General features: G+C 40.9%; 2 protein-coding genes across 5 annotated transcripts in view; one reads left to right on the top strand and one right to left on the bottom strand.

Annotated features, from left to right (window-relative positions):
• LOC122543855 (RNA-binding protein 4B-like) overlaps nucleotides 1-13450 on the top strand; it is a 103755-nt gene extending 90305 nt beyond the window's left edge. Inside the window, exon 6 of the transcript XR_015754630.1 lies at nucleotides 13243-13450. The gene's annotated coding sequence lies outside the window, so the exon portion shown is untranslated. The remainder of the gene's footprint in view (nucleotides 1-13242) is intronic.
• Nucleotides 3775-19676, bottom strand: part of LOC122543854 (spectrin beta chain, non-erythrocytic 1-like) — a 300189-nt gene continuing 284287 nt past the window's right edge. For 3 of the 4 annotated variants that reach the window (XM_043682689.2, XM_087983761.1, XM_043682690.2), the window contains 7 exons: nucleotides 18921-19072; nucleotides 17778-17850; nucleotides 17054-17110; nucleotides 11965-12179; nucleotides 10977-11150; nucleotides 9739-9781; nucleotides 3775-9072 (listed from right to left, as the gene is read on the bottom strand). In XM_043682689.2, coding sequence (XP_043538624.2) covers nucleotides 8854-9072; nucleotides 9739-9781; nucleotides 10977-11150; nucleotides 11965-12179; nucleotides 17054-17110; nucleotides 17778-17850; nucleotides 18921-19072 — 933 coding nt within the window. In that variant the 3' untranslated portion in view covers nucleotides 3775-8853. The remainder of the gene's footprint in view (nucleotides 9073-9738; nucleotides 9782-10976; nucleotides 11151-11964; nucleotides 12180-17053; nucleotides 17111-17777; nucleotides 17851-18920; nucleotides 19073-19676) is intronic. The other variant, XM_043682692.2, reaches the window with a different exon arrangement.

Here is a 19676-nt window from a genome sequence, read left to right as displayed (position 1 = left end):
AGTTAGAGTCCAGAAACTTGCCACAATACTGTAACTGCAGTCTGACCAATGATCTATACAGGTTTTACATACACATGCTGCTTCTGAAGTCTATACTAAAACTTACAGAGCCAAATGATCCCATATACGTTTTGCACTTTATCCACCCAGATTTGTGTCCTTAATTCTAAAGCTGCAGTTTTTCAAACCATTTTTCTTAATCTAAGTCCTCTAATTACTAACCTCCTACTGGGAAATGTTGTTTCACCCCAGATTCTTTACAGTTCTCTGACCAAGGGCAGGGCTGACGTCCAGTGCCAAGACCTTCATTATGGGTAGGACAAGGAGGCAAGTCCTGAATCAATTCCAGTCAGAATGGCGATCAAACCCCTGGTACTGACCTGGTTTAGGTCATAGCAGCTATCTAGCAACTGAGTCAACCTGCTCCCCCCAGAGAGTCTGATTTTATGTGGGGACTTAAAAGACCTGCATGATACTTTTCTTCTTTAACATAACCTGGCTAACCAGAAAACTCTCCCTATCTACTTAATCAGACCCCTGCGTATCCCTCCCTTTAACCTTCTGTTTTTAGGAGGTCACGTCTAGTTAATTTATAGAGTCTTACAGCATGGAAATAGACCCTTCAGTTCAACTAGTCCATGCTGACCATATTCTCAAGCTAACTTAGTCCCACTTGCATCCATTTGGCCCATATCCCTCCAAACCTTTACTATTCGTGTACTTATCCAAATGTCTTTTAAATGCTGCGATCTGCATCCACCACTTCCTCTGGAAGTTCACTCCACACACAAAACCACTCTGTGTAAAAAGGTTGCCCCTCATGTCTTTTTTAAATCTCTCCCCCTCACCTTAACACTTATACCGCCTAGTTTTGAACTCCCCAACCTAGGGAAAAGACCCTTGTTATTCACCTTATCCATGCCCCTCATGATTTTATAAACCTCTGTAAGGTCACCCCTCAACCTCCGACAGTCCAGTGAAGAAAGTCCGAGTCTATTGAACCTATTTTGATAACTCAAATTCTCTATTCCTGTCAACAACATAGTATATCTTTTCTGAACTCTCCAAGCTACCACAACTGCACACAGTACTCCAGAAGAAGCCTCACCATGACGTCCCAACTCAAAGGTCTGAGCAATGAAGACAAGCATGCTAAATGCTTTCTTAACCATCCTGTCTATCTGTGATGTAAATTTCAAATAATTACTTATACCTGAACCCCCAGGTTTTACCAGATTGATTCCTGGGATAAAGGGAAAGAGACTGAGCAGAGTACGCCAATATTCTACGGATTTCTCCAAAGTTTAGATGATCTCATTGAAATATACAAACCTCAAAGAGGATGGACAGGCCAGATGGTGGGAGGAACCAGTGTCTCAATCTCTGACCAATGTATTGGAAATTTAGGACTGAAATAATAAATTTCTTTCTAATGGTTTTCCCCAAGGAGCTGTGAATGCTTAGTCAGTGAATATATTCAAGTCCAGAGATATTGAGTATTTTTGAATGCTGAAGAAATCAAGGCAGAGAAGTGGTGATAGTGCAGAAAATGGTAGCTGAAAAAGAGGATCAGCAATCATCTTACTGAATAATGGTGCAGGCTCGAGGGGCCAAATGGCCTATTCATGTTTCACAGAATTCTTAATAGTGCAGGATGCTTCTGATGTTATGTAATCCTTTCATGTATCTGAAATTCCTGATCATTAATGCCATTTTTGACAAGTTAAATAAGTGGTCAAATATATAGCAGATGGAGCTTAACGTGGGTAAATGTGAGCTGATTCACTTTGTTAACAACAATGGGAAGGCAGATCATTACCTGAAAGGTGATAGATTGGGAAGGTGGAGAGGTGCAACAAGACCTGGGTGAACACTTACACGAGTCCTGAAAGTAAGCACTGTATCATGAAGAAGGCAAATGGCATGTTGGCCTTCACAATGAGAGGTTTTGAATACAGCAGAAATGTCTTGCAGCAACCATACAGTGCATTGATAAGACACCTTGATTATTGTGTGCAGTTACAGTCTCCTTAACTGAGGAAGGATGTTTTGGCCATTCCTGGGATGGCAGTACTAATGTGTGGGGAGACACTGGATAGCTTAGGATGATATTCTCTAGAGTTTAAAAGATTTTTGGGGGGGGGGGGGCGGGTAGGTTGTGCGATCTCATAGAAACTGATAAAATTCTAACAGGACTAGCCAAGGTATATGCAGGAAGGATTTTCTCAATGACCACAATTAGGGATCACAGTCTAAAATTAAGGGTTGGCCATTTTACAACTGAGATGAGAAATTTCTTCAGCCAGAATGGTGAGTCTGTGGAATTCTCTGCCATTGGAAACTGCTGAGGCCAAAACTTTAAAGACTTTCAAGAAAGAAAAAGATATGTTCTTAGGACAAAAGTGATCAAATGATATGGGGAGAAAGCAGGAACAGGGATCTGAGCTGGATGATCATATTGAATGATGGGAGCAGGCTCAAACGGCCTTACACATGCCCCTATAATTCTGTATTTGTTTCTATCAATCTGCATTTTCTATATCGTTTCTAATGTATAGTGCATAGAATACTCCAGCTGTGAAGTGGGGTCGTATCAAACTCAAAACATTAACAGTTTCTGTCTCCACAGATACTGCCACACACCCTGAATTCCCCCAGCACTCTCATCTCCAGTATCCACAGGATCTAACCAGTGATTTACTGTATAAAAGTTAGCACTAACCCCTTGTCTTGGTATTCTGTGTGCTACGTTGTAAGGGTGGAAACATTATACCATAATTATTATAGATGGGACGGTCATTTGGGCAGAACAGTGGCAAATGGAATTTAATCCAGAAAATCTTGGGAAAATGCATTTTGGGAGCTAAGGTAACTTTCTAGGGATCTACCATTCATTGTGGTAGGTCCCTAGAAAGTTCAGAGGTACTTTGAATCCTTGAAGGTAATAGGACAGATGGATAAGTGCTTAAGAAGGCATATGGCATACCTGTCCTTATTAGTCGCAGTACGCTTATAGGAAGGATTTTATTGCACTTGAGAGAGTTCAAAGGAATTTCACCTGACCTGGACCGTTTTAGTTATGAAGAGAGACTAGACAAGCTGAAGAGCAAAAATAATTATGGGGTTACTTGATTCCCCTCAGAGGAAGAGTCAATAACCAGACAGCACAGATTTAAGGCAAAGCGGTTTAGAGAGGATTTAAGGAAGAATTATTGCTGGAAAATGGGACTGGATAGTTGCTTGATAACCAACATGGACATGTTGGACCAAAGGGCCTCTTTCCAAGCTGTAAACACAATGACTATTTATAGATTTTCTATTTATAACAACAAAAGTTAGCAGAATATTAGAGAAACAATCTAACTTTTCTCCCCCTCTTACCGATAGCAGTTGGTACTGTTACGATCCTCTTCTTAATGTCTGCTGCCCTCTAGTGGATATTTTTTCAGGTAGGAAATCCCACAGAATAATTTCCAGCAAGCTGTTCCCTTGTGGAGGTGTCACTGCTCAGCTTGACGGAATGCACACCCATGTTGCTTGAAAGCATAAACTGTCAGGTGGGGGTTACTGGATAGCAACAGCAGGAATGGCAGCCCAACCACATCAATCTTTCATCCTGTTTGAGATCAGAAATCAAATCTCCCTGCCTGGATGGTTTACTTGCAAGCCTCCTTAACCAATTGAACAGATTGTCAATTTTTAACAGCATAAAAACATTATCATTTTTGCTATGAATCTCTGAAACTCTTAACAACGACAAGCAAGGCACTAGAAGACGTTTTAAATGCACTCTTTATTTTCAGTACAATAAGAAGCCAGTAAATAGAGATTATAATATTCCAAACAAGAACTTTAAATGGGAACACCAAGGCCACTCCATTCATTAGTAAGCCTTTAAGGGAACATTTTGAACACCCTGGTGGGAACCAGGTTATTAAACAAGCTTGCTCTGTGGTCTATTAGATTCCTTCCCTTCCAAATGCAACTGCACATTCAATAGCTTTTCACTTCTGTTAGTATGGATCTGGGGTGGATCAGTGACTGATGATTTATGAGCACCTGAGAGACAGCTATCAGAAATAGCTGACTCCAATTTATCCAATTTAATTAGATGAAGTCCTTCACAATTAATCAAGTGAGTGGTGGCTGAGCAAACATTTCCACCTAGCTTCATTGTTATTCACTCTGACTTATGTGCTCATTAACCTGAGTGATGTGAATATTCGTATCCAGCACTCATGTTTTGTACAGAATTGTTAGGTGAAGCATAATTTCAGGCACACTCTTCCCCACTGAACACTCCCAGGGCAGGTTAGATGCCTGTTCATATCAAAAACTCTCAAGGCAGAATGACATGGGGTTAGATACAGAGTAAAGCTTCCCCTACACTGTACCCCCAAGTCAGGTACATCACCGGATTAGATACATTGCCAATATTCTAACCTTAAAAGAACATGCTCTGCACTAAATCAATATTTGCACGTTTCCTACCTTGCCTCTTGAACTCCAAGTGCATGGAAAATCACTTCACAGAAAAGCTCCAATTCTTTACCAAAAATGCCAAAGGTGGCCAAACATCAATTGGACTCATGTTGATTTCTTTAGGGTTTGGTAGGGAGGAGTGGTAATCTTTCTGCTAGCATCTGAATGGGTATAACCTGATTAATATTGGATTAAGGTGAAGCTTTGTTTTAAAGCCACAACTCATCACCACAACCAAAAATGTGGAAGTCAGTTGGCTTCTTAAGGAGAAACAACAGATGAATTCAATCAGACTTTTTGAGTCCATGAGATCTGCTGTGCACCTTCTGTTTTTATTTCAGATCACCAGCAATGCAATTTGTCATCATTTTCCATTTTTATTTAGCTCAATACAACCTTTTCTAACATTATATTGTTCTTGAATCCCCTGCCAGTAAATCAATCAATTTATAAACCATTTCCCCAACCTACATAACTTCTGAATTAAGCATTATAAAACTAGTTTAAAGCACACAACATCCTTATAATTCTGACATACAGTTTAGATATTATAAAAAGGTTCTGGCTGCTAATGATGATCCAATTATACTTGTTTCCTTGGGTATGGATCTTCTCATTTTGTTCCTCTCTTTAACTCACTCATGTGGAGTTGTGGATTTAGCTCCCCAGGGAACTCTGCTCTCCAGCACTTTACGTGATTGGCGATTCTATCTAAATTGGAAAACATCTGGCTAGTTAACAGAATCTGTCAAACACCCACACATTGGCCAGCAGGGGTCAGTGAATGGTGAGCCCTGGCTGATTTTCCCATCCCTAACGCTATATGAAACATCATTAAGACTTGATGAACTCATGTGCACTGGGAGGACCTACTGCTGTAATCTCTGCTTTTGATGTTCATTTGTAAAACCACTTTTGAGATTCAGGTTCTTCACTTGCAAAGGATGGGCTAAATTTTGATAAGCGATGTTTTGCAAAGTTGCTTCACTGATATGGAGATCTCAGTCTCAATGTTACACAAACCCCCAGAAATGCTTTCCCCCAGTTTCTAAGGAAGTACAGTTCCTTTTAAATGCAGTGACAGCCATTAAACCATTTCTCAACTTTAATTTCTAAAGCACAAATGATTTAAAGAAGAGGAAAGAAGAATCCTCTTACAAATGCAGCTTCAAGTGCTCACCACTCAGATAGGCTAGGAAATACAATCTAGATATGAATCTACACCACTAGCGCAATAGCTGTGCCAAGATGTTGGCAGAGATGTGTAACCGGATTAGCAGGTTAATTGGTCAAACAGGTTTGGCTAGCCCAATAGAACAATGGCACTAGGTGTACGATGTCTGTGTGCTCTTGGCAGTACCACAGTGGCACTAAGTTAACCATGTCTGAGAAGATTCCTTTTGGAAGATGAACGCTTGGGACTCGAATCATTTTCTTACAATACTGAAACTGATGTGTTCTCCTCTTGCATCTTTCAGGGCTAAGCTGACTACTCATTAATCCCTACAAAAGATTTCCCCTAGGTTCCACGTTTCAGATCAAGCCATCAAGGATCTCAGCAAAGTTGAACATCAAGAGCATTCAAAATGCAGTACCCAACTGAACTGCATAAAGCACTTACCTCTAAAGTTCAAACTTGCATTATGAACTGCTAAGCACTAGGAAGACATACTGGTTAGATTGTCACTAGTGAATGGAAACAATCTGAGGGAGTGAATCGTGAATATTGCACATGCAGTGTACCATGTGGAAACATATTGGACTCGCTGCAAATTAACAACTGCATTTGCACATAAAAAAGCCAGTTACTGCATGTTATTAGCCACTGTTTCTTTCCAAATTAGTATGACACCATAAAATCAGCTACTGCTGGTGACTCTGTCGCAAAAAGTCATTCGAAATTGCTATCACATAACAGTGAGAAACACAAGAGAACATCTGCCAGTAGCCCTGTTGCAGTCTCCCCACTCTGACCATGAGGTCTGTTTCTGCCACTTCCTCCTCTGGGTATTTGTGCACTGCAGGTATCTTGATGCAAAGGTGGACAGTCTCGAATCCACTATCAAACTTCAGCTGTAAAAATATTTCAAATGGAATTTATTGTGTAAAAGAACTCTAGCACTACTGTCATTTGCCTATAATATATTCCAATTCTCAAGCCTGTTGCTATTCCCTCTTTAAAAGATATAACTTGTTGTCACAATTTTTGAATAACATTTTGTGTTAATATTAGGTTGTCACAATTAAGGTCTCCAACTATTAACCGTTCCTGTTAGTCTCCCAGAGGAGCTTTTAGTAACAAACTCAGAATATTCTCCCTTCACTGCTGCAGGCTCTCCCTTTGAGATTCCAGTAAATTCTCAATTCTTGGAACTTATTTTTAAAGAAGTTCCCATGCCAACTGATTTTTAACATCAGTTCAACTTTTGCATCCTTCAACATTATGCCTTTTTGGGTTCTTTCTTCATTTGGGTTCCACGTGTCAAATCTGACCATGGGGAAATTTACGAAAATAAAGTCCCAGCACGTACTTAAAAACACTCAGCAAATCAACTCCAAGAAGATCTCTAATTATACGAGCACTATGTTATACCCACTTCCATTGCATTCCATTTGACAATGGCAGTGGCCTACCATTAAGCTATTTTCTTATCTTTGTCCTCCTTCAGAAACCTTCACATCAAGTATCTGTTCAACCAGTCACTTACCTCTCCTAACGTCCCTCCTACCTGCTGCTGCCTAATCTTCCTCCTGTCAAACTTAATGGGTTGCTTCCTAAATGTGAGAAGTGCTAGCTAATTTACAGCTTTGGTTGGGGCAGCCAGCTGTAGGCTGGTGCAAAGTGGCGGCATTGGAGGTATCACAGCATGAGGAAAAAAAAGGAGATAGTGGGACCCAAGGTGAACTTCAAACTTTAATGAAAGCTAATGCAGAAGCTGCTGAGAACTGAGACAAGTGAGCATAAGTCCACTGGGGTGGAGAGGTCACTCTGTCTCCTAACAAACAGCATTACAACCATAACCACTGGTCTATATTTCAACACCTCCAGCATTCTGTAACATGGTCTACAACAAGCTACAGATTTATCATCCAGTTTCAGTTAGGTCTCAGTGGAGGCTGCTTTTGCCAATGGCCCTTTGGCAATAAAGCATAAAGGGAGGTGCTTAATATAGGAATTCAAACTCAAAAAGCTACAAAAGAGGAAAAGTAACCAACAATGAATTAATCTACAATTTTCACTATAATCACTTAGGTAAATAGAATGCTTTGACACTTTCTATAATCTGTGTGTGTGTGGATGTACGTGAGACAGTGTGCATGTGTGAGTGCATGCGAGTGTGTGGGCTTCTTCCTTTAAAACAATCATTCATAACAACACCTGTTACAGCACAGGTCTATGAGAGAGAAAGAAAGTTTGGCAAGTTGGAGTCCTATTCACAATAGATTTGTTTTGAAAATAGTTTGAGCATATTAGCAGGATGACTACGGGGGAGGAGCTGTGATAAGTGCCATCTAACCACTTAGGTGGACAAATAAAATCTTCCAAAAATCAGGCCTGATGTTCTATACTGTCCCTCTCCCCACATTTTTGAAGTATCTTTAGTTTTCAATAAATACACAAAATATTTTAATGTTGTAGTTAACTACTCCCACATCCTTTAGGCAGTTAATTGACACGCTATGCCCCCACTCCGCGCTCCTTACATCCTGGTAAACAGTGTATATGGGACAGGTGTGTACAAGGGAGACAGAAGATGTGAACGAAAAGAAAGTTAAGTTGCACAGGCAATGTACAGGTGGTGACTATTTGGTGGCTGCTTGCAATAGACACATTTCCAACTCTTCTCTCATTTCAGCAGCTGTTCAGATACACTGCCTCACCAAGCTGGGAGAAGTGACAAGCAAACAATAGGCTTCTTGCTTGAGGGCCCGTTAGTCCTTCAATAGTTAAAACGAGTCCACGGAGCCAACATAACACACTTCAAACCATCAGAAAAGCTAACCAGGCACCCAATATTCTCAGCTCAGCCAACACAATTTACACTTCAGTGCTTGTAACAGCTGCAGCATTTTCTCTCTCTCTCTTTCTCTTGACAACCTAAAAATAATCGAGACCCGATCGCTTGTGATTCTTGTTTCGGTTCTTCATAAATGTCCCACTAACCGTTCCTGAAGTGTTGGTATATTGTTTTCCCCATTGATAAAACTGTTTGTTTTTTTTTAAATGTCCCCCTCCCATGCCCCGGGAATGTCAGGCACAGAGTCATTCGGAAAAACAAGCTGGAATCGACTGGAATGATGTGCAAATGTGGAACGTGTGGTGACTTTTTGTTTTGTTTTAAAAAATCTCTGCAGCTTTTGAACCACTTTCTATTTCTTCTTGAAGAAACTGAACCTCTTCTCTCGATCTTTCTCCTTTCCGTCCTTGTCCCGCCTCAGAGTGACTGTATCACCACTGTTGGGAGATATAGGAGGCATTGTCATTGCACGAGTGAGGCCCTGTGGATTGGCAGGATAGCGGTCATCTTGATTAGTGGAACTGGTGGTGATGGATGTGGTGATTCCATCAATCCAGCTGCTCATTTCAGCCTGAAAAACATGTCCAGATAAATTTGAGCAATACACTTCTTGTAATCTGGTGCAATGCTGTACCCACCTCTTGTTCGACTGTAATTAGATGGACATTCATACATTATCAGCATGTGCTATCTGTGATGTCAGGGAGTGAATATTGGCACGTAATTTAACTATGACGCTCAGGTGTAGGAAGGCAATGGGGTAAAGTCACCATAGTTTTACCAGACCATAGGACATAACTTATTAGAGAGAGACAACTAGTGTTGGTTTTAACAGGTAAGGGGAAAAGCTGAGAAAGAGGGCATTTTATGGTAACCTCAGCCAGTCTGAGAATTAAACCCATACTGTTAGCATTACTGTCTATTACCAGCTGCCCAGCCAACTGAGCTAATTGAAACTACCTTCCTTCAATGTGGGCTGGATTTGAACCCAGGATCCAGAGGTAAGATGTTACTATTTGATTCATTGCATCTATGTGCAATTTCATCCTACCCAAGTCCCTCAAGGAAAGGACTAACAAAATGTTATCTTTGATATCCTGTAGTGATATAGTGTTCACGTGTATTTAGTGGGGTGAGAGCCAAAGATGCCCAGTTCTCTGCTTTATGACTGGGCAGTGCTCCCTGTGTGTTCCCTAACAGTCAATGCCTCTGTTTCCATCAAACTGCAAACACTTACCTCGTCCTTGGCCTGGAATAGGAACTCCTTCCCTTCACTGAGTCTACAATCAAAAATAAACTTATTCAGTAATCACTGTAGCGTGAACAGCGGCAATATCCTTCATAATCTATACTATTCAATCGCAGCTTCACTTTGTCACTTGTTACAGCTGATGCACTGACACATAATTTCAGCATGTTTGGGGATTAATGTGGAGTTCAGTCCAGAGACAGTAGTAGGTTGTTTTAAATTTCCATTTTGGTGATTTTGCTTCTGGTAATGTTTTCCTATTTCAGAACATAATACAAGCATAGAATCCATGTCGAAGCAGGTCATTCAGCCCACTGAGTCCACACTAGCCCTCCGAAGAGCATCCCACCCAGACACCCCCCACAAATCCTGCATTTCCCATGGCTAACCCACCTAGCCTACACATTCCTGGAGACAATGAGCAATTTAGCATGGCCAATCCACCTAACCCAAATGTCTGTCGACTGTGGGAGGAAACTGAAGCACCTGGAGCAAACCCACGCAGACACGGGGAGAATGTGCAAACTCCACACAGACAGTCGTCCGAGGGTGAAATCAAACCCGAGTCCCTGGTACTGTGAGGTAGCAGTGCTAACCACCGAGCCATCATACTGCCCATCTTTATAAGCCATCAGTTTGGCCTCAGCTGAAGTGTTCGTCCGGGCACCATATATTAAATAAGATGTCAAGGTTTTAGATATCAAGGTGTAGGGGAGATTTAACAGGATGCACCAGGCATGTGACTTTTTAGTTTTATGGACAGATGAGAATAGCTATTACTACTCTCCTCAGAGTACAAATTTTATAGAGGTGTTTAATATCTTGAAATTTTAATAAGACAACAAGAAGAAAACAATTCCACTAAAGAAGACAGTAGTGGCTGGTAAAGGAATCAGAGGCACCAGGAGGACGGCTTGGGGAAAAAAAGCATTATGATGATCTGGAGTGCACTGCCTGAAAGAGCAGTGAAAACAAATTAAATAATAATTTTGAGAAAAGGAAACCGGAGAAGGAACAATTTCCTGATCTCTGGGGAAACAGTGGGATTCACTGAATTGTTCCTCCAAACAGAGCTGAAAGAGATGAACCAAAAGACCTCCTTGAGCTATATTAATCTATTCTGCAGCTGAGGAAGAGCTCATCTTATATCATACATCACAACTTAAAATGGCACACAGGTGAACACGAGTCCCCTTCTACATTCATAAATATGGTATAAATTTTACCTGAGTTTAAAGACATTTTTTCTCTTCTTATAATCATGTGCCACTTCACACTTGGCGTCCGTCAAGCTAACTGGAACCTCTCCGTGGTAAGGGATGCCAGTGCTAGCATTCTTAGCATCTTTGTAGAAGCCAAGACTCCGGTTCCTCAGTACACAGTACACATTTTGCCAGGATCTACAAGTTGAACAACACCGCAATTAGGACAACTCACTCATGTCAGACACCAGGCTGAAGGAGTACTTTCCCCGCAGCAGCCAACAGCTGAATGCATATCCAGACATCAACTATAAAATGCAGATGTGCTGTAAATTGTATGCTGAAAAAGTACAGTCATGCAGATATCCAAGTAACTGTGTGAGAAAGAAGGTTGAAGGTAGACTGGGTTGAAGTGGGGCAGATGTTCAGTACTTGGCAGTACAAATGCATGTTTATTTTGTGAAAATTCAATGAAATAATTACACAATCACATGCCATTGTATATGGATATCTGAGCTACAAAGATTATATATAGTCTCTGTATTGCATTATAGATTGCAATAAGTAGTCAGTTTCACTTGAGACGTTTATTACAGTAAATGTTGTAGTGCACTAATTCATTTGAGAGGCTACAGTACTTCATAATTCCATAGGTGTGAAAAGGTTGTGCTATATTAGAAGGCCCATGAATGAGAAATGTGTCTGTGTGTGCCTGAGAGATATTAGAGTGTGATATCGAGTGACAAAAACTGTAGTATGTCAGTAGAGTCATAGAAATGTATAGATTGGAAACAGACCTTTCGGTCCAACTCGTCCATGCCAACCAGATATCCTAAATCTAGTTCCATTTGCCATCACTTAGCCCATATCACTCTAAAACCTGCCTATTCATGTACCCATCCAGATGCCTTTTAAATTATAAGTTGTAAACACACAAATAATGACATGAATATTCTCTCAATCCCACTGGAAGGGGAATAGCAGCATAAGTATATAACTGTTAGAAGCCTACCTGCTAGAGGCTTTCTTGTTGTGTGACTCCCATTCATGCTTGCGACATAAAATACCCTCGAGCTGTATGGTAGCTGTATCCTGTGTCTTGCTGAGAAGGGTGCTAACAGACCCTGGGCGTGGAGATGATTGCGGTGTTTTCTTGACAGGACTATAGTCCCCTTTTGCTTCTGGGGCTGCACTCGTCCCATTAACAGGTTCTGATGCTTCACTGACCTGGAGAAAATGGTAAAATCATCAGACCTGGGATCAGGGCAATTCTGCCATCAGAATGCCGATTAAAATTTCCATGCCTAAAGGATAATATAATATTCGTATCTCTTATTGCATGTTTAGAGATAACTTACTTTACATCATCAGTGATCCACCATTATATATGTCAAAGAGATACCAGGCCATGCAGGCTCAGCCTATTGCTTGTTGATGAAATACCCTATATTGCAAACTTTTTTTGTTTGAATTTTGTGTACATCAAATTTTAAAAATCCCAAGGCAGGCACAGCACATTGGCACTTGTCTAATTCTGAAATTATTTGTGGCCTCTACAATTAGCAGCAAATTAAATACAAAAAAATTGAAGTTCCTTCCACATTGCCTCCAATGAACAGTCCCAGGCAAAATACACCACAGAATTAGATACAGAGTAAAGCTCTCTCTACAGTTTCTCCAACAAACGCTCCAGGACAGGTGTAACATTGTGGTTAGACACAGCTCTTTCTAAATCATCCCCATCAAACACTGTCAGGATAGATACAGCATGGAGTTAGATACAGAGTAAAGCTCTAACTGTACTGTCCCCATCAAACAATCCTAGGGGAGGTCTAGCTTTTTTTTGCCTAGTTCTCAGATTATTTGTGGCCTCTGCATGAAATTATGAATTTGTATCAATAAAGGCACATGTCCACTGGGAACTGAGCTCAGACTAATTGAAGTCCAATATGATTTCTAACATCAAATATCATTCATTATTTAGGCTCAAAAGGATAAATGTCAAGGTACTGGAGGTTGTCACTCAACCTAACAATAGTCAAAGGGAGGGCAGTAAATTCATGACTGTAGATTCTGAGGGTATTGTATTGCTGTGTGGAGAAATGTGAGATTTGGAAAGAGAATAAGCCCTCCTTGTGAGTGTTCTTTAGTCTGATTTTTGACAGAAAGTGCACTTCAGCAGTAAGCTGGTCCAAGATGTAGGGCTACGTTACCAGCCCAGACTGCTAGACTGGCTAATGTTTAGGATACTAATTGAAACTTTATTCATGATAACCTGTGTGTTTTCCAGATTGACTGTACTCCCCCAGGATGGATTAGAAAGATCAGATAGCAAGAAAGCAACCTAATATACAATCTGCCACACAGAGACACTGCAATGGCTCAATAAAGCAATTCATCAATGCTTTCTCAAGGGCAATTAGGGTGATGGCAATGCAATGTAACGTGACTGGACCAGAAATGGGAAGGCCCAAGGGACACAGGCTCAAATCCCACCACAACTGGGGGACTTCAAAATCAGTAAATAAAATCTGGAATATAAAACTAGTTGCAAGTAATAGTGACTATGAAACTATCAAAGATTGTCATAAAAATCCATCTAGTTCACTAAAGTCCTTTTTGAAAGGAAATCTGCGATCCTTAGTCTGGCCTCCAAATCCAAAAAAATGTGGTCAACTCTTAATTATCCTCTGAAATGGAGGGCAATTAGCCAGGGGCTTCCACATAAACAAAGTTTAAAAAGAAAATGAAATAGTTCTGTCAGGATGGTATAGAAAACTGATACCTGCAGCTATATATAAGTCCTGTAATGTATGTACTGCTTTTTCTTTATTAACCTATTTTTCTAATTAACCGGTTCAGAGATGTTATTACACACTGGGTCTCTTCAGTCCAGGAATCGGGAAACTACCACTGCACCACAAGAGGGCCCTAAAGGCATGACATTATTAATGAATGCATCCAAAGCCATTCAGGTGACCACTTACTGAACTCCTTTTTGGTACTGACTCTGCCAGAAAGCCCAAAATCGGTCTGTCCACAGCATATTTGCACCGTGTCTTTTAAATAGCAGCAACATGAGAAAATGAAGGAAAATACTGACAAATAGAGAAATACAGAAGTGAAGACGAAGCAGAAAAAAATCTATTGCTTGGAGAAACATTTGTGACATGAAAACTTGGCAACAATCTCATTTCTTTCTCAGTGGCCTAGGCCCTTAGATTATCTTCACACTCATTTTGTAAGGAGAAGCTGCAGGTCAGGTCATCATGTTCTGCAAGGTGCCCAAATACACTAAATAATTAATTTTATAAAAAGGCTTGTACATGCATGACTTAGGTGCACAACCATACCAGTTCCTCTAAGTAATATGATGCAAAGTGATTAGGGCATGTTCGAGGCCCTGCAGCTCGAGTACTATTTAACCACCCCAAGAACCTGCAACTGGTTTCGACTGCAACCTGAGAGGTTGTGGATTTCATCAGCTGAGATCACCACCTGGTGGGCAAGAGGAAACTGCACAGGAAAGACAAGACTGACCAGAACGTGGAAAAAGAAAACCCAAAATCACAACACCTTCCTTGGTGTCCAAATCATAATAATTCAACAAAACAAAACGAGGTTGGCAGATTTTACACTGCTGTTTTTCCCTTTTAAGTAAGAAAATTAGAACCTACAGAGAGAAGTGTTTGATTTTTCCACTACAGTGCAGTGACATGCCTTTAGATCACAAGACCTACTTGCTGGAAATAGACACACCTTGAGTTTACTCTGATAATAGTCTTCTTTTAGGTATATCTTGAATTCAGGTAAAGTGGAACTTTATTTGCTGATCGAATTAGTTCAGATTTGAAAATAAAAACAGACTGTCGTGACCTTAAATTTTGAGATAGGACTTTTAAGAGGCACATCTTGACCTGAAAGGTGATAGTAAGCTAGAACTCTTTTTCACAACCCCACTCCACTCACACTGAAATACCTTGACACTGAATGTTGAAGACAATATTTGATAGAATTTTGTGGCATAAGAGTATTATGGGTTACAAAACCAAGGCATGTAGATAAAAGATAAGATACAGATCACCCACAATTTTACTGAATAGCAGGGGTGAGAAGCTGTTCCAAGCACTGAGAATTGGGTGGTTTTAAAAGATTGCTTGACATCAGCATTATTGATTTTCTCAGAAAATTTACCTGTCTTTGGTTGATTGTTTCTTTGTTTTGAGCCAGTTCACAAACTGAATCAGTGAGTGTGAAATATTGACAGGGAGTATGGATTTTAAGCAAGCAATTCTTTTACAAGACACTGGCACAGTGATAATGTCAATGCACTAATGATTCAGAAGCCCAGGCTAGCGTTCTGGGGATGTAGGCTCAAATACCAGCTTGGAAGACGGTGAAATTTGAGTTGAAGAGAGTCTGGAATTAAAAACTAGCCCAATTGTGACTGTGTAGCTGCTGTTGATTATCATAAAGATCCACCTGGTTCACTAATATCCTTTAGTGAAGGAAACCAGTTTTCTTTCTCTGGTCTGGCCTACATGTGACTCAAGACCCACAACAATGATGGGATGATTCTTTTCTGCCCTTTGAAATGGCTGTATCAAGGCACTTAATTGAAGGAGTAATTAGGACAGGCTATTACCTTAACCAGCAATTCCCACATCCCATCAGCAAATGGCCTAGTGGTATTATTGCTAGACAATTAATGTTCTGGGGACCTAGGTTCAATAAATATCTGGAAATAAGAGTCTAATGTTGACTGTGAATCCATTGTAGCTTGTCTGGGAAAAACCCTGCTGGTTCACTAATGTCTTTCCGGAAAGGAACCTGCTGTCCTTACCAAGTCTGCCCTATATGTGACTCCAGACCCACAGCAATGTGGCTGACTCTTAATTGCTCTCTTGGCAATTAGGGATGGGCAATAAATGCTGGTCTAGCCCTCAACCCATGAATAAATAAATAAAAACAAAATTCAGAGTCAAGTGAGAACAAAATGTAGTTTTGCATGAGGAAATGGAAGGTTAGAGGGTATGGCATAAAAAGACCAGGGTTTACAGACATTACTCAGCCCTCCTTTTAAAATTATTCAGTCTTAAAATTGATATTTCCAACTGAAAATCCCATGTCCTCATTTATAACAGAAACAGCCACTGACGTACCCCCTCTTGCTGGGGAAAATGACCCGGAAATACACCTGCACCGTACCTCCCATCCCATCCTCCTTCATTTATCTCTCCTTGTCCATATTGCCTTCTATTCCCTTCTTTCTCATGTATTTATTCAGCTCACTCTGAAATGCATCTATTTTATTTGGGTCAATTACTTCTCATGCTTGGGGGTTCCACATTCTCACCACTAACATTCACTTTTCTGTTTCAAGGACGTGAGTAACTTACTTAAGTGGCTGCGCATATGTAGAAACTTCAACTTGTAGGTAGTGTATGTGGGCAAGTAACAGTGGGCGAAGAAGATTCTCCTGCATTCCTTATTGAACACAGGAAATGAGAGCAGAAGTAGGCCATGTGGACCCTCAAGGCTGCTCCACTACTCAACTAGATCTTTTATCTCAACGAGATCTTCCTGCATCATCCCCTTATCTCTTAGCATTTTTAAGATCTAGAAATCCAACGCTGTGTGTACTGAACGTACTCAATGAATGAGCCCCATAGTCCACTGCAATAGAGAGTTCCAAAGATTGTCCTCAGTGAAGGATTTCCTTCTTATATCAGTCGTGAACTAGGGCTTCAGCTTATTTTCATACTGCATCCTTGGGTTCTAGATCCCACCAGTCAAGGGACACATCCTTCCTGCATCTCCCTGATAAGCAGTGTAATAATTTTGTATGCTTCATTAGTGAATTGATTCACGATCATCTTATAATTGGAGCCCTTGGTTTTGAATGCTTCCACGATGGAAATACCAACTCTAAGCTTACCCTTACGAGCTCTAATCTTTGAAGATCTCTACTTGGCACTGCCTCAGTATTCATAGAGGAAAGAGCTTCAGCCAGTTCGGTCTCTAATTTCAGCAGTATATATAGCAGAGGTAAAATGAAAGAAACCAGGAAGAAAAAGTAGCAAGAAGTAGAAAGCACTTACAGTCACAGTCACAGATGAAGCTACACCATCTCTCAACTGTCTGATATCTTCTAAAGGCTGAAAGAATGGAGTGACACCCATTATAACCAAGGAAAAGTGTGTTATGAAATGAACAAAGTCTAGCCAGTTGAAGGTTATGGTTACATGTGCAACAACTATTGAACATTCAACTAAAAAAGGTCAGACAGATTTCGGCTACACAAGTACAACCTCAAGGTTCAACTCTGTACCTTGATGTTTTAATACTGGATTTTCATGTTGTGATTTGGACAATGGTGCCCCATAGGAGCTTTAGGAGATAGAACATGATACAGTGATATAAAAGGCACATTAGCAGAAGTGATCAAAGGTTTGGTCATGTAGGTATGGTATAAATGAGGAAAGAAAGGTGGAGAAGTTAAGAATGGAACTGCAGAGCTTAGGGTCCAGGCTGTTGAAGGTACAGTGTTCAATGGAAGATGGTTTAAAACTGAGGATGCGCAAGAAGCCAGAACTGGAGGAGTGCAGGGCTCTCTGGTTTACAGAGTTGGAGTAGGCTACAAAGACAAAGAGGGGAGAAACCACAGAGGGAGTGGCATTCAAAGACTCCATGTGGTCCCTGTTGCGCGCTTCTGAGCACATGGGTCCTAATGATGCAAATTGTACACTCTCAGTGCCCCAGTGCTGCCTTGCATGGACGAGAAGTTCCCAACAAGTGGTTAACAGAGACAGTTTTATAACTCACCTGTGGTGACTCCATATCCGAGTGCACTCCATTCTGAGCAATGGGTTCCAAGTGATTCACTATCTCACCATCCCTAAAAATAATAAAACCCCCAAATCAATGACAGTAAAAGAGTAAAGACATTTCTGGTGAGAGTGTACCAGTTCCATATCATTTTTAACTGATGCTGTATAAAACATCTTCCACGAGCTGGCACCTTTACAAATAAATTAGCTGTTGAAACACTTTGTGGGCACACAGCCTGCTTTTATACTTTACGGGTGTTTGTGATCTGTCTGCTAATTTAAAGAATCCATCCTGGTAATTACAAATAGAAACCTCTCAGCTATAAAGACTGAACAAATTTCTTTCCCATTGGTTTGATTCAAGTTCAGTCTCTGGGTTTGAAAGCGCAACAGAAACATCGGAGAGGTTAAGAGGTTATAAAACCTCAAATATTAAGAGGTTATAAAACATGAAGAGGTGGCAGTGCTTCTAAACCTGCTGGGAGCAGCTGATACACCAAGAATAGCAAAGGCCTGGGATTAAGCTGCCTGCCTGGTCGCTGAGTCATGCTGATGCATTGCATCTGGAGTATGGGACCATAAGCAGTGCACAAATCTTATTAAAATCTTCTTTAACTGAGGATGGTAATTACCATATCACACCAAACATTGCATTATACTGACTTTAATTTTTCAGGGTTCCTCCAGGAAAGGTTGAGGAGGGAGACCTGTCTTTGCAAAACACATGAACCTGTCTGTAAGTACCCTTGTCACTTGTAACAGGAAAACTTAGATCTTCGTTGTAGGTAGCTTAGCTTTCAGTCGACCAGTAGAGGGCATTAATGCTCTTTCACCACTGCTGCCTGCACGTATTCCCTCCTGTTGTCATCAGAAACAGACCATACTTGATTGATAAAATCACACATGCTTGCTAACTTATTGTACTTATGTGTGATCACTTTCATGCATCCTTTTACTTTGAAGTTGCATTCACAACATCAAAGGAACTGTGCAGAAGTAAGCCTTTAGTGAGTTTGGCTTTGCCCAACAATACATAAAATAATTTGGAAGCCAAGGCATCTAGAAAGGACCACACTTGGTCCATATTTGATGGGAACTTATCCAAACTGCTAAAGATCAGGCTGGTGGGTGCTTTTACCGTGCTGATTCTTTCTGCAGAGCCTGACTTGTAGTCTCAGCGTTCTCTTCAGTTGTCACGGAGACATGCGGTGTGGGGGGCGAAGGTGGTGGAGGTGGCTTTCGCTTTCTCTCCTCCTCCTCCTGTTTACGCCGGATTTCTTGTTGCTCCAGCTGAAACAAAAGGTAGGATGTTAAGGCACTGTTGTCAATGAAACAAAGACATCCTGTAGCAGAGGTGAACACTATTTGTTGTTTGGAATGCACGCACACCTGACAGTTTGGAAAATGTCCCAGCAGTTAAGGATATTTTCCAAAGAAGGAACAACTCAATGATGTTCAGATTTTTCTTTTCTGCTTTGCTGCCAAGCTTCCAAACCCTGCCATGTTCCATCATGTAGTCTTCAACCAAGGTGTATGCAGAGCAGTTTGGAGTTTGCAGTTAAGGTGCACAACTCCAGACCCCTGGGAAGAACATGGGGGGAAATACAATACCGCATTAAACTGGCCCCATGATTCAATAAAATCATAGCTGATCTTCTACCTCAACTGCACGTTCCTTCCCTCTCCAGAGGCTCCCCTGCTACTGTTGCAGTGTGAGTATTCTGGACTTGCCAGTATCAATTTTTGCTCACCTATCCAGCTTCAGTAATGCAGAAGAGGGACCTTGGAGCAAATGTCCACATATCCCTGAATGTACCAGGACAGGTCGATAAAGTTATGAAGTCATATGGAATCTTTGCCTTTATTAGTCAAGGTAAAATGCAAAAGCATGGAG

This window comes from Chiloscyllium plagiosum, unplaced genomic scaffold (genome assembly GCF_037043375.1).
Source record: "Chiloscyllium plagiosum isolate Xiang-an unplaced genomic scaffold, Cpla_swu_hap1 HiC_scaffold_46, whole genome shotgun sequence".
Lineage (NCBI taxonomy): Eukaryota > Metazoa > Chordata > Chondrichthyes > Orectolobiformes > Hemiscylliidae > Chiloscyllium > Chiloscyllium plagiosum.
Note: the sequence above shows the minus strand (reverse complement) of the source record. Positions and strands in the feature narration are given on the sequence as shown.